Here is a 15,802-nt window from a genome sequence, read left to right on the forward strand (position 1 = left end):
ATAGTTTCGCAGACTTAGGACTTTAAGTGATCCCAGGCTCCTCCGCATTTAGATCCACAAGTTCTGCAGTCCAATCCACTTCCCTGACTATTTTCTTAACTCTGTAAGTTAGCCCGTTTGAAGCTCAAAACCCTAATCCCAGATCTATTTTTTTCCTCCATCTAGTTTGTAACTGAATATTTCGATGCATCACTCGAACTGTTGTCCCTCACGAACCATTCTTCTCGAAGGTCTCGACTGCTCCCAAACCCAAATTAAAATGGCATTCCCCTCTTGTCAGTTCCTCAACGTGACTTGGCGAAGAAATCCCATCCGCATTCCACATCAGAAAATGCACCCTGTTATTTCTTTGCAACAAACTTGTCCTTCCAGTCTATTTTCGGAAAATTGAGTGTCCATTGTCACACCAATTTCCCTTGGTTACTCCACTACAAACATAAATGAGGTCTCGTATCAATCCAAATCAGATTCCGGTGGTTCGTAGCAACACCCAAGCATTGGTATCTCAGACGGTGAGCATCTAGTAGCTTTCTTTCCACTGTGATCTTGCCCAGAACACACTCGTTTGTCCATTCCATCATTATTTCTTTACAGTTCCACCTCATCAATTGACCATACAATGTACTCACCACACCTTTGCTAATTTTGTTCTTCTAAGAATAAGCACATAGCTTCTATACTCTTACTTCCAGCATTGATTACACTACATGTTTTACATGTTCTTATCGCCTATAACTATCCGGTTTCCTTCTGCACAGTAGCTCCAGTTCCCCAGTTTGTGTTGCCTAGGTCCTCGCATTAAGTTTACAGACATTATTATTTAGGCGTTTGGGCTTCACTGACCATCCTTACCCCGTTCATGCCCACAGATATTCCTGACACCGGGCTCACTGTAGTCTGGATGTACATACCGCTTCTCTTGCAGATTTTGGTCCAGAGGCCGATATCCTTTCTTTACTCTGTTTAGCTCCTTCTCTCCTGGGTTACTTCTGGCGTGGAGAATCTCCGGACATCTCCAACCACTCCCCCAATTCCTAGTTTTAAAGCTCTCTTAATTGAGGTCGGCAAGCCTCCTCCTAGAGGTCTATTTCCCTCTTACTTACAAGTGAAGTCCATCCTGAGAGAACAATCGTCTGTCTGTAAATGCTTCCCATGTCCTTACATCCAAAGCCCTTCTTACGAAGCCACTGCCTGAGCATCTGTTAATTGTCATAATCTTTGTCAGCCCTTCGTCGCCCTTGCTCTAGGAAACCGGCAGAATCCCATTGAAGATCACCTGAGCCTCGATTTCCTTGGAACATCTTCCCCAATCTGCATAGTCCTCCTTGATACAGTCCATCGCGAGAACTAGCCGTATCATCTCTTCCCATATGCAAGACATCAACGGATTCTTTCCCGCTCCGCTAGGTTCTTTCAGCCTCAGGTCCACATCCTGTATCTTAGCACCCGCAGGATAGCACACCCTTCTGTTCTCCCATCAGTCTAGTTCAGGCCTGTCTTATTCTTCTCAGTAAGGAGTCTCCAATCACGTAGACCTGCCTTTTCCTGGTTGACAGTGTTGATTCCCTGGTCTATCCTGTCCACTGGCCGCAGTCCCCTCGACCTCCTATTGACCCTACAATCCTCCTGGGGGTCATATTTGAGTGTTGCCTCCATTGACTCCTCCCCTCCTTCTGAGGGCTAGTGCCTCTTCTCTTTCCTTGCCCTCTTCCTTTCCAGCGACCACTGCTGTAACCCTTCTCGCGTTTCACAACTCTGCAAATCTGTTCGTTTAGGTTCTATTTCTCTTTTACCTGGTTTTCTTCTTCTTTTCCTCTGCCTGGTTCTCTTAGTCACATGCTTCCACCGTCCACTTTCCTCACCCAGCAGCCCCTCCTCAAAATTCTTTGGTCCCGCTTCCATCTGCACATCTGAGCTTATCCCTTCGGCCCCCTGCTGTCTGTGTTCCATCATCTCCTCGAACCCCCTTCTAAACTCAACCAGAGTTTCCACCTGCATCTCCAGGCCCCGGATCTTTTCTTCCATCAGCTCTATCAGGCGGCACTTCATGCAGATGTACCCCTTTTCAGGTAACCCCTCTAGGATCATGTACATGCCGCAGCTTCCATATCCAGTCATCCTCATTGTGTCTTTCATTGCTCCCTCTGTATCAGTCATGGCCTTCTCACTTTGTGCCTGGCAATCCAGGCCACACTCCACAACACGGACCTCCTAGGCACCGGGCTCCTGGCACCCCACTATCCTCTCTTTTCTCTGGCTTGTTGGTTCCTCCACCTTCGTCTCCCCTGCAACCTCCCCCTGAAACTCCCCTGTTAGCAGCTCTGTTTGCTGGCTCCTGTGCCGCTGCAGCTGTCTGTGCTGCTGCCTGAGTGCCTGGCTACTTATATAGGACCCCTAATCAGGTAAACCCCGCCCCCTACTCAGGGTTCAGCCGCTCTCCCAGCACACAGCCCTTAGCAGCCTTCACACACACACACAAACTACACAATACAATCCACAAACTAAGCGGAGTTTGCCATACAGACTGTAAGGCTGGTCTACACCGGGGAGGACGGGGGTGGGGGTGGGGGGAATGGATCTAAAATATGTGACTTCAGCTACGAGAATAGCGTAGCTGAAGTCGACATATCTTAGATTGACTTACCTACCATCCTCATGGCGCGGGATTGACGGCCGCGGCTCCCCCGTCGACTCCACTTCCGCCTCTCACCTGGTGGAGTTTCGGAGTCGACGGCAGAGCGTTCGGGTATCGATTTATCACATCTAGACGAGACGCGATAAATTGATCCCTGACAGATAGATCGCTACCCACTGTCTGGATGTACCCTAATAAGAACTGGTGGAATTGGTCCAGTTGCTTGGTTCTTTTACTTCCTTTCTTTTAGAAGTGTCTTGTCATTTATTTTTCCTCATCTAGTAACATGATCACATTAAAGTGCTTGCATAAAGTAGCTTTCTATATATAGTATTCCAAGAATGTGGTACACTAAATGCAGTCTATGTTGGAGGGCTGGAAGATGGAGCTGATAAGGAAGAATTTACAAGCAGTGCTTTTCAGAAAAGGAAATTAAATTTAATTGACGTTTTGGTTAGTGTATAATCCATTTTGCATTGAAACATGTTGGGGACAGTGAATTAATATTCATTAATACAAGATATCATTCAGGTAATAATCAGAGTTTAGATTCTTTAATATTGCAAACATACATGACACCACTCCAACAAAGCGGGCATCTGCACTATTTTTGCACGCTGTGAATTTGTACAACTGATTGGTAACCCCAGGTTACAGAAATATTTACCACCTATAGTACTAGCAGCTGGTAGTCCAAATGTCTACCTAATGTACTGAAGCTTTTGTATTAGCTTCCCTATTAAGCAATACAGGTGTATTAGAGATAAGCAACTTGTGCCTTTGTAAAAGAGAACAGTAAAGTTCCTATCCTATCTGATTGGATACTATCCTACTGATATATCATGCCTAGTAACTGTAGCAGTATCATTTAGCTTTAAAAAAAAAGTCCTGACTTTTCTAAAAAAACAATGTTCATAAAACTAGAGTTGGTCAGTTCAACATTAATCTGCATCTGCCTGAGCTACTGCAGTGTCTCATGGGAGTCGTAGTTCAGGTGCATTGCACTACCATTTTCCCCTGTGGGCCATGGTCCCTGGCTGAACTACACTTCCCATGATACATGTTGGTTTCCCTTCTGGCTAAACAGCTGTGGGGCCTCATGTGAATTTTGAAATGAAATGTGTTTCTACTGAAAATGCTAAAGTGAAACAGTGACTTTTTAGTTGTAAAAATATGGTAATTTTTTACAGGATGGAAATGCCACAATTTTTATTAGCTCTCTGTGAAACATACACAAGTCAAGGTATGTGAGATCTTGAGCTACTTGGAAAATTTGTTCCTTATGTTTTTGGCTATGATATTGTTTCTGATGATGAAATGACATCTTAAAGACAGACTGCAGAGTTATTCTTTTGTCTAATAAAATTCAGGATTATAATATTCCATTCTTGGTAAGAAAATTAAATATATTAATCAATATAAAATTGAGAGGGGGGAAAATAAGCCAGATAGATACCCGTCTATAGCTCTCAAAGCCAAAATTTACTCTGATGATTCAGCTGATTTACAGTTTCACAGTGTTGTTTAGAAAAATTCTATGAATTCTGTGAAATTCCATAATTTGGCAGTAAAATAAAAGATGTGAATCTACAAAGAGAAACTTGCCATGTTAAGCAATTCAAGTAGTTTTGCTGATGTAGGTACAGTAACTTCATTTCTTTTTGGTTAACACAGTTTTAGACCACACAGACTATCTCAAGGGTGGAATAGACATAATAATTCATAGTGCAGACAGAAATAAATTGTGCTTTCACTCCTTTCACTTGAATTATTTACTTAATCTGTGATGATTAGGGCTGTCATGTTACCCTTGGGGACCAGATAGTGCTTTTTAAATGACCTATTGCACATTATTAAGAAGCAGATTAACCAGAAAATCCCTTTTTGTTATTTCTGAGATGTCCACTGCAGCTCTAGCATGACAAGGGGTCAGGAAGGTGTATCATCTTCATCCATTAGTGCCAAGAGGAAGTCTTCTATTAGCTTTTGACAATAATTGCCATAAGACTTGTCAAAACTAATCCCCCTTTCCTATGCCTCTCTGCCTCCATTCCCAAACAAGGGTTGGCAAAATCTGAATACAGGACAAAAAATGCTATGTTACAGCGCTGCATGATGATACAAAAGCTTGACTCTCAGAAGCACTTTGAATCATAGGATGGAGTACTTTTTTGCCCTTATAACAAAACTGAGTTGGGAATTAGGTTTGCATCCTGCACCCTATGTTTTCAGGATGTGATGTTCTTGAGTTCTTTCATTCAGACTGGGTGCATCCACTCCCCAATACCTTGTCCATTGTGTAGATTAAAGGAAGGAGTCCAGTTCACGTGGGGGAAGACACTGACCCAACAGTTCATCTGCAAATCTCCACTTTCCCAGCACTGCAAATAGGTTGGATACATGTCTAAAACATAAGGATTTCTTTCTGCTCACCTTGTTCTCCATATATTGTAGGGGGAAGATGATGCTGTGGGAAAAATTGGGGTGGCATGTCTCCAGGGCCGGTGACAGGAGGGTAGAAAGCCGTATGAGAATTGTGAATGAAATGGGGGTGGTGTGTCAGATAGGGAGGTAAATGGTGGGTTGGAGAGATGGCAGAAGGATAGCTGGGAGGATAACACTCTGGAGACTGGGGTGTAACCACCACCCTGCGAACGCCCGTGTTGTCTTCTATCACCTGAAAAGGGAAGCAGGGAAATTAATACATCATGTATCATTTGAAATACCATTTTGAAAAATAACATTGTTTATTTAAATGAGCTCTCCTTGGCTAGGATCATAACACACGTTTCTACAGTTACGATCAGCACAAGCAATCTTAGTGGTACTGTGGTTTCTAGTGGAGACTCAGCTAGCCATGCTAATTAATTAATAAACCTATTGCAGTTAGTTAGATCTGCAGGGGCAGTAGAAGAGAAAATAAGTACAGCAGACACTTGTTTACAGCAACACCTTGTAAGAGCCACCACAGGTTACAGACAACATTTCCCCACTGAGAATCATCCACTTGGTAACAGTAACATAGCCGTCTCATCAGAGCAACATTTGTGATGCCAGAACGTCACATCAAGGAGCAGAGATGGGGGGAATGCAGGGGCATTGCCCACCCCAAACTGCTCTTTTTCACTCCACTCCCAACCCTGACCCTTCAGCACATCTCCAGGGCACACAGCCCTGTCCTCTTGCCCTGCCTGACTGAACCTGCCCAGGAAAAGCTGACAGGGCCAGACTCAAAGGCTGGAGGCAGCAGGAGGCCCTGTCCAGCCAGGGACCAATACTCATGGCATGCATTTTTCCACTCCCCTCCCGACCCTGGCCCTTCAGTGCAGCTCCAGAGCACGCAGCCCCATTCACTTGCCCTGCCTCCCACAGCCTGTGTGGAGAGATGTTTACTGGGGAGTTTCGGGGCAGGGTCTGGAAGAAAAGCATTTTTCTTGAAGGGGGGAAGCTCTGGGGAGCAGCAGAGGCACTGCTGGAGGGTTTCCTCCTTGCTTTTCTCAGCGTCTGGCTTACAGGTGGCCGGGGGTGAGGGGTTTGCTATTTTGCAGTGGGGAGTATCGGGACCCCCCCCGCACACGTACTGAGCTATCCCCTCCATCTCAGTTGCTGGTGGCAGGGTGTGGGTGTGCTGTTTTACAGTGGTGGGTTGGGGGACCTCCCTCCCCAGAGCACTGACCTGTCCTCTTCTCCCCTTCTGTCTCCATTAGGAACCACTCCCACCTCCATTGCAGGCTACACTTGGTGCCCTATCCATCCATCCCTTGCCAGCTGCCAGCAGGAGCAGCCACAGCCTATCCCCGGCAGCCAGGCTCACTCAGTCATTTTGCCAATTGGGGGCTCTCCTAGGGTTCTGTTGCCCTATTCCCCAAACTTGGGTTACCTCCACCCCACTCCCTCCAACTACCCCCTCACCCCCACAATGTGGCTGCCCCACCACTTCCAAAGCACTCAACTCTTCATATGCCTTTGGGCAGATGACACTCCCATAACAGCAACAGCTGCCAAGGAGCAACATAGCAACATATCAGTGCCCTTTTGCTACTAATGAGTGTCTACTGTTTCTGTATGTAGAACACAGAACAATTCAGATGTTACCAGAAAGTAACCAAATAAGAATGTTTTCATTAAGGGGCAAGTTTTACCTTACATGAGTTATCTCACTGATGTCAGGAGAGAGAACAAGTATTCATCTATACAGGGAAATTGACTTGCATACCTATAGCAGAATACTGTATTCTGCTACAGCTTTTCTGGAATAGCTCCCAATATGGACACTAGTCCTGAATAAAAATGACTTTACTCCGGAATAATTACTCCACTCACAAAGTGGAGAAATTATTCCACAACAGACTGTCCACGCGGTGGGCTCTGCTGAAATAGCTATTGCGGAATAGCTTATTTCAATACACAGCTATGCCAGCCAATTTTTCCTGGTAGACAAGCTCCTAGATGTGCATGGTTTGGCCCTAAGTATCTTAGGCAAAACATGGGGCAATGTGTGTTATTAAAGGGGCAAACAGTTTTAGCATAAATAAGTTCAGCTGTTTATCATTTTTTCACTTGGTTTTACTTTTGGACTGAAATTTGGCATGCTTTTTCTCAGATTTGGAGGCTATATGGGAAGATGCATATGGAGGGAGACACGGCAAGTTCTGAACTTAGCAATGGAGACGGGTGACAAAGAGAACCTTCTGTACAATAAACCAGTCTCAAGGTTCTGCCACCTACCACATAGCTAAAGGAAAGATGCAGGGAAGAAGCGAGGGCTGCTGACCCATTGACTATCCGTACAGTACACAATGTCCTGGAGGTACTACTATTTGTACCCAAGTGTTCTTATCACAGTTCATCCAGGATAGACTCATTCAGGTTCAAACTGTTCACGTGAGAGAGATTATTAATCAAACAAATACCCGCAGGAGACGCCTCACCTTTAAATGACATTTTTACGGAGGAAAAATTAAGAGTCAAAAGCATGGGTGTGAATTTGAGTTTCTTATGCATTACTAAGCCCTGCTCTACACTACGAGTTTAGGTTGAATTTAGCAGCGTTAGATCAGTTTAACCCTGCACCTGTCCACATGATGACGCCCTTTTTTCAACTTGCTGGGTCAAATTTGGGGTATTGTAGTCGCAATTCAACGGTATTGGCCTCCGGGAGCTATCCCAGAGTGCTCCATTGTGACCACTCTGGACAGCACTCTCAACTCTGATGCACTGCCAGGTAGACAGAAAAAGGCCCGCGAACCTTTGAATCTCATTTCCTGTTTGGCCAGCCTGGCATGCTTTTAAATGTCCAGAGGCACATTCTACCACCATTCTGCACTTGCTCAGCCTATAGTTGAACAGCTCCTGACTACTGTCCAGGCTGCCTGTGTACGGCTTCATGAGCCATGGCATTAAGGGATAGGCTGGGTCTTCAAAGATAACTATAGGCATTTCAATATCCCCAATGGTTATTTTCTGGTCTGGGAAGAAAGTCCCTTGCTGTAGCTTTTGAAACAGACCAGAGTTCCTGAAGACGCGAGAGTCATGTACCTTTCCCAGCCATCCCACATGGTGAAACGTCCCTTGTGATCCATCAGTGCTTGCAGCACCGTTGAAAAGTATCCCTTTCAGTTTATGTACTCGCTGGCTTGGTGCTCCAGCGCCAAGATAGGGATATGGGTTCCATCTATTGCTCCTACCACTGTTACAGAATCCCATTGCAGCAAAGCCATCCACTATGACCTGCACATTACCCAGAGTCACTGCCCTTGATATCAGCAGCTCTTTGATTGCACTGGCTACTTGGATACAGCAGCCCCCACAGTAGATTTGCCCACTCCAAATTGATCCCCGACTGACCAGTAGCTGTCCGGCATTGCAAGTTTCCACAGGGCTATCACCACTTGTTTGTGAACTGTGAGGGCTGCTCTCATCTTGGTGTTCTTGCACTTCAGGGCAGGGGAAAGCAAGACCAAAGTTCCATGAAAGTGCTCTTACGCATGCAAAAGTTTCAGAGACACTGGGAATCATCCCAGACATGCAACACTATGAGGTCCCACCAGTCTGTGCTTGTTTCCCGGGCCCAGAATCAGCGTTCCACGGCATGAACCTGCCCCATTAACACCATGATGTCCACATTGCTGGGGCCCATACTTTGAGAGAAGTTTGTGTCCATGTCCTCATCACTCTCATCACCGCGCTGCCATCGTCTCCTCAGCTGGTTTTGCTTTTGCAGGTTCTGGTTCTGCGTTTACTGCAGGATAATGTGTGTGGTGTTTACAGTGCTCATAATTGTGGCAGTGATCTGAGCGGGTTCCAGGCTTGCTGTGCTATGGCATCTGCACTGAAAAAAGGTATGAAACGATTGTCTGCTGTTGCTCTGATGGAGGAAGGGGTGACTGATGACATGGCTTACAGAGTTGGCTTATAGGGCTGTCACACAGAATGGCCCCCCTCAAGGACTGAACTCACAACCCTGGGTTGAGCAGACCAATGCTCAAACCACTGAGCTATCCCTCCCACCACTGTTCATGGAGGGAATGAGGGAGTGGGGAGCAAACGAATACAAAACAAATCTGGTCTCTTTATTGTTTTGATCTACTCCATCTCTCTTATACGTCTTAGGCTGGCAGCAGACGGTGCAGTACGACTGCTAGCCATTGTCTCCTGGCTGCTTGCCAGAAGACGGTGCAGTACGACTGCTGGCCATCATTGTCTCCCATTTATATCCAGGCGCCCCTGACCGACCTCACCAAGGTCGGCTAAAAGAGCACCCAGGAGATGATGATGAGGGCTACCTATCGTAATGCACCATCTGTTGCCAAAAGGCAATGAGCTGCTGCCGTGTAGTAATGTAGTACCACATCTGGCAGCACCCAGGGGACATATGGAGATGGTGAGCTGAGCGGGCTCCATGCTTGCCGTGATATGTCGTCTGCACAAGTAACCCAGGACAAAGGGAAAAAAACAATTTATTGCCGTTGTTTTCACGGTGTGCACGTGTGTGTGTGTGTGTGTGTGTGTGTGTGTGTGAGTGTGTGTGAGTGTGAGTGTGTGTGAGTGTGTGTGTGTGTGTGTGTGAGTGTGACGATATTTACCTAGAACCTCCAGCGACAATGTTTTTGCCCCATCAGGCATTGGGAGCTCAACCCAGAATTCCAATGGGCGGTGGAGACTGCGGGAACTGTGGGATAGCTACCCACAGTGCAATGCTCTGGAAGTCGACGCTAGCCTCGCTACTGTGGACGCACTCCGCCGAGTAAATGGTCTTAAGTGGGGACGCATACAATCGACTGTATAAAATTGATTTCTAAAAAACTGACTTCTATAAATTCGATCTAATTTCATAGTGTAGACATACCGTAAGACTACTATAATATTGGTAGGTGCTACTCCATATAAATCAGAATACAAAGCATTTAGTTTGATATATCTGGTCATTAACCTTTAGCCCTACAGTGTAGGTCAGCAATTTGAAAACTGTTGTTTTTAGATTTCAGAGATTTATAAAACTCCAGACAGATACTGAATGGGACTTCAGGGATTCATTTAGATCATAAGATTACTTTAATTATTGTAATTTCAGACTATCTTTTATATTCTGCTCTCTTCAGCTTGCATGACATCCCTTATTCACCAGCCATGTATCAGTTCTGGACAAGACACTGAAGAGAAATTTGGATTAGGAGGGGAAAAAGAAAAGTCCAAATGCTCAGATTTTAAAATAAATACTTGTGTGTGTAGTGTAAGAGTCTGTAATGAAATGTTGACTCTACTTATCTCATGTTCCTGACTGGCATTTAAAGCCCCAAAAATTTTAGTATGAGACAGAGCACGTCTTTTCATCATTTGGCTTTAATTAGGCAAAGCCTGAAAGAAGGCTTGGAATGTACCAGGCAAGCACAAGCTCTTATCTGCAAAGTTAGATTAGATTTTATGTTTTCGATGAAGGAGATATATAAATAGGTCGACAAATAGACCAAACAGAAAGATTGTGGTGTGTGTATTTGGGTGTAATGACAACTGAAAATTACACTGTGATCTGTCTTCTAGAAGATGAATCCTGAAAAAAAAATGCTCAAGGCCCATTTGAAGACCTTCAGATGAATTTCTGCCACTGGATGGAGCTAAGAGATATCAGCATATTTGAGAGGTCGGGGGATCAGCTAGTTTTATAACTGACTGCATCAAGGAGTGAACAGAACACATCTTTCATTTGTTTATTCCCAAATTCATAAATGTTGGCAACTCAATTGTGTCTGTGGCTGTTCCAAATCAAACCCATAAATACCAATGCTCTGTTTACATGGGCAAAAGATCCTCTGTGTGGACAAATGTGGGATTTGCAGGTGCAACATGCACCTGTCAATTTTGCAGGTACAGGTCAGATGTCTACTTATGACATTATGTCCTTAATAAATAAATGACAACCCTATATATTATATGTCAGAGACTAGGTAACTAAGCAGAAGTTAACACTTCAGGTCGTTTTGATTTTGTAAAATTCATGTTGGACAGATTTTAGTTTTGCAAAACCATTCTTGGAGATGAAATCCAGGTCCCATTTCATCCAAACCTGCCAAATAAAAAGGGTTTATTTCCATCTAGTTTTGATCCATTTCTATAAATAGCACAGAGAATGGGAAAAGTTAAATTTTGCTATTTAAAGAAAGTCAGCAAATGTTTTTGTTCATCTATACCTGTTTGCCTGTTTTGCCTTTTAGACTGTAAGTTCCTTGGGGCACAGACTGTTTTCTGTTATGTGTGTGTTCAGTGCCTACTACAACGGGTCCCAACTCTGACCGTGACCTTTAGGTTCTACTGGAATATAAACAACTTGCTGAAAGATAGTTACTTTTTCTGTAACTGGTGTTCTTCAAGATGCGTTGCTCATGTCTATACCACAATAGGTGTGCGTGCTTGCCATGTATACCGGTGCTGGAAGTTTTTCCCCAAGCAGTACTCGAAGGGCAGCGCCCCTAGTGACCGCTGGAGTGGTGCCTCTATGGCACCGTATAAGGGGCTCTGCATGCTCCCCCCATCCTAAGTTCCTTCTTGCCAGAGAACTCCGACAGAGGGGAAGGAGAGCGGGATGTGGAATAGACACGAGCAACACATTTCGAAGAACACCAGTTACGGAAAAGGTAACTGTCTTTTCTTCTTCGAGTAATTTCTCACGTGTGTTCCACAATAGGTGATTCCAAGCTCTATCTGTTGGAGGTGGGTAGGAGTTCACAAATTCTCAGGATGGAGCACAGCCCTGCCGAACCCAGCGTCCTCCCTGGTCTGGGAGACGATCACATAATATGAGGTGAACTGAAGACCATGTGGCAGCCCTGCAAATGTCCTAAATGGGGACATGGGCTAAAAAGGCAGCCGACGAGGCTTGCGCTTTAGTTGAGTGTGCCCTTACAATCGATGGCGGATGGATTCCTGCCAGGTCATGACAGGTACAGATGCACGAGGTGATCCGGTTGGAGAGCCACTGAGTGGAGAACGGCTGACCCCTCGTGCGTTCAGCCAAGGAGATGAACAGCTGAGAAGACTTCCTGAACAGCTTAGTCCGTTCCAGGTAAAAGGTCAGAGCCCATTGTGATGTTGCACTCTATATGATTTTATGAAAATATACTAATGAGTTTGAATATAATGTAAGTGAAATATGCTTCATGCAAAAGGTCTCTTGTAAGTTATCATTACAAAACTTACACTCTACTGAGTGTGGTCATCCTATTTGTATAAATGTATCACTCTCGTATCTGAAACTAGAAATATGAAATATAACTCTGAAGGCCTATTGTAATTATGCAAAGTGTGGGCCATTAATGGTGGTTTGGAATCTTGATGGCTCCCATCAACCAGGACAATTGTCTGCAGATGTCTCTGTTTTACCTGTAAGTCTTCCTGTATACATGTGCGCTGGCAAGTGGGTAATGAAGTCTTACAGTGACATGGGGCCCATTGGTACCATGGTGCCAGCCATGGAGCCCAGTCCCACTGTACCTGCTGTGGCACCGGTGCAGCACGCTGTTCAGCCTCACTGGCCTGTCCCATCTATTGACAGCTACGAAGGGATGCCCGGTTGGCGTACGACCTGCCATTGTCCCTGGACTGGGAGGAGCAGTGGCATCGGGAACGGTGCTGACCACAAGACTGTGATCTCCACATGGAAGAACGGTAACACAAGCAGCAGCTGCTCCTCGAGCAGTTCTGGCAGGCGGATCCACCATGGTCAGGTGCCAGCAATCAACGACTGGGATTGCGGGAGCAGTGCTATGCCGTGGCGGAGTCCTGGAGCAAGACAATGAAAGGGAAATGCGTTGACGCCTGTATCATGACAGGTTACAGATTCCTCTCAGATACGAGGACCTCTGGTGCCATCTATCATGGTCTCGATGAGGACCGCTCCTCGAGGCAGAGCCTGGAACCCCTGTCAGTTTTAACCCAGCCAGACAATCTGGTGAGGGTTGATAGTGACTGGTGTGGACTACGCATGGGACGGTCCCTGAGTGGTGAACGGCATCGGGAACATTCCCTCAACCGCGAACAGAACCAAGCAGGAGGCGACTGCAGAGATCCAAGCTTTGGCTTGCCTCTGGACTGGGGAGCCAATGGTGGTGGTGCCCCTGGTACCAGCAGGGATATAACGTCTCAGGTCGCTTGCAGGGCCTCTGGTGTGGAGGGCATCCGGACATCTGAGGAAGCCAGCTCTGAATGGGCTGGGCTACTCTGCTTGACCTGAGTCAGAGGCCTGGAGGCCAACGGAGACCAAGGACTGCCCAACGTGGGTCTAGTCTCTCCCCCAGTCTTGCTTCAGTGCCACAGCAGCGAAGACCTCTTCTTAGTCTTCTTGGTGTACCCCGCGGCTGGGGAGTGGTGTTGACTGGTAGAAGGCAATGAGGGATTGCCACGCACTGACGCCGTGGTACCTGGTGCTGACTCGGAGCGGCACACTGGAGTTGGGGTCAATGCCGACTCCATCAGAATGGCTCGGAGCCGAATGTCCACTTCTTTCTTGGTCTGAGGCTTGAAAGATCTGCAAATCTTCCAGCGATCCCTGAGACAGGCTTCTCTCAGACAGCATAAACAGTCTGTGTGCGGGTCACTCACTGGCATCGGCCACCTACAAGTGTTGCGCGACTTAAAGCCCAGGGCACAGGACATGCCCCGACCTGAGCACACTAGACTAAACTAACACTAATATAACTACTTCAACTACAACAACTGAACAAGAGTTCCTGGGGAAAGCAGCAGACAAGCTGGGCAGGGCAGTTCTGATGTACCTTCACTGGTGGCAAGAAGGAACTGAGCATGGGCGGAGCATGCAACGCCCCTTATACTGCACCATGGAGGCGCCACTCCAGGGGTCATTAGGGGTGCTCCCGTACAGGTACTGCTAGGGGAAAAACTTCCAGCACCAGTGCACGTGACGAACACGCACACCTACTGTGGAATACACATTGATGTCATCATTAAGTCACTCTGACAATGTCAATTCTATCAAATTGTGGTTGTTAATCTATTCTGAAAACATAACTGCTCTGTATGCTCATCACTGCTTTTGCCCCCATTAAACTAAATATCTTAACCAATTAACAAAATTTGAAGATGTTAATTCTAGCCATAAACTTTCATGTTCTCCTACAGAAAAAAAAATGAGAAAGTAGCTGAAACCTACGTTAAGTACAGATATTGCACAAACTTTTTTAAAGGAATTTAATATACCTCACATATATTGTATTATGTCCATGCAAAGGACTGAATCTTAGTTGTATAGAACTTGTTTTACATCTTCATTCAAAGTATACTTTAACTTACACACCACAAAATAAATGATACTTCAGAAAGCGTAACTGGAACAATAATTGATACACCAACGTGGTTAATTTCTGATGCATGTCAAGAAGGTGCTGATTGTGCAATACTTTTATGATGGGGGTTAAACAGTCTGGTTTTTAATTGTTATTTTGGGCACTTTACAAACCCATTTGCAAATCAGTTCATATATCAATTTTTAGCCAGGAAACAGTACTGAGTAATGAGCTTGTCTCCAAGACACTGGGTGCCTTAACATTTTTATTTATTCACTTTGATTTAGCAAAAGTCTTTATCCAAGCTCACGCCAGTCCTGACAATTTCAATGCCAGATTCTTGGCATCCATCACTTAAAAACACTCACTATTACATCTAGATGTCTAGTTTAGCTAGTAGACAGTAGGAATATGCATATTGGCTTCAAGGACATGATTAATTATTTCTTAAGAGCGTAATGATTTCTGTATATGGGGTTGATATGTATGAACTAAGAAGGATGACTCTACAACATTTACTGCAAGGATATTTGCAACCTGGCAAACCTACCTTACACAGAGAGTTAAGAAAATTAATCCATTTAGCTTATCAAAGAGAAAGTTAAAAGGTGACTCAATCACGATGTGTTTGTTCATAAACAGAAGAATTGTTACTAGAGGACTCTTCAATTTAGCAGGCAAAAACGTAAAAGATCCAATGTCTTGAAGCTGAAGCTAGACAATTCAACTAAAAATAAGATGCACTTTTTTCTTTTCTTTTTAGTGACAGTAACTAGCTGTTGGAACAACACACCTAGGGATGTGACATATTTTCCATTACTTGAAATTTTTAAATCAAGACTGGATGTCTTTCTAGAACATACATTTAGCTCCATCAAAAGTTATGGGCTTCATGCAGAAATCCAAGGAAAATGTAGGTCTATTACTTAAGAGGGAACAAGAGCAAATAATGGATTACATAGAGAAGGCTGAACTATTTAATGCCTTTTTGGCTTCAGTAAGTTAATTGTGACCAGGTGCTTAACTAAATTAATATTAACAAGGAGGATCTTGGGCCAAAATAAGGAAGTCATGGTATGCTTGTCATTGAAGATTTTTAAGAACAGGCTAGAGAAAACCCATCAAAGATGATCTAGTTATACTTAATCACACCTCCACGTGGAGGGTTGGGAGGGCAGTGTGTTGGACTACAGGACCTGCTGTGGTCCCTTCCAGCCCTACATTTCTATGATTCTATTTCAGTTAGGCATGTGATTTTTTTTTTTAAACTGATATAGCTATATCAGTGTGGACACAGTTATACCAAGCCTATTTTGCTTTCCAAACTGGAAGAAGCTATACCACGTTTACACTTGAGGGGAGAAGTTCCCAC

At 44.9% G+C, this 15,802-nt stretch overlaps 1 protein-coding gene across 2 annotated transcripts in view; it reads right to left on the reverse strand.

Annotated features, from left to right (window-relative positions):
* FNDC3B (fibronectin type III domain containing 3B) overlaps window positions 1-15,802 on the reverse strand; it is a 408,674-nt gene that overhangs the window by 191,666 nt on the left and 201,206 nt on the right. For both annotated transcript variants that reach the window (XM_032783667.2, XM_032783668.2), the window contains exon 5: window positions 5,069-5,312. In XM_032783667.2, coding sequence (XP_032639558.1) covers window positions 5,069-5,312 — 244 coding nt within the window. The remainder of the gene's footprint in view (window positions 1-5,068; window positions 5,313-15,802) is intronic.

This window comes from Chelonoidis abingdonii, chromosome 8, assembly GCF_003597395.2.
Source record: "Chelonoidis abingdonii isolate Lonesome George chromosome 8, CheloAbing_2.0, whole genome shotgun sequence".
NCBI classification, from domain to species: domain Eukaryota; kingdom Metazoa; phylum Chordata; order Testudines; family Testudinidae; genus Chelonoidis; species Chelonoidis abingdonii.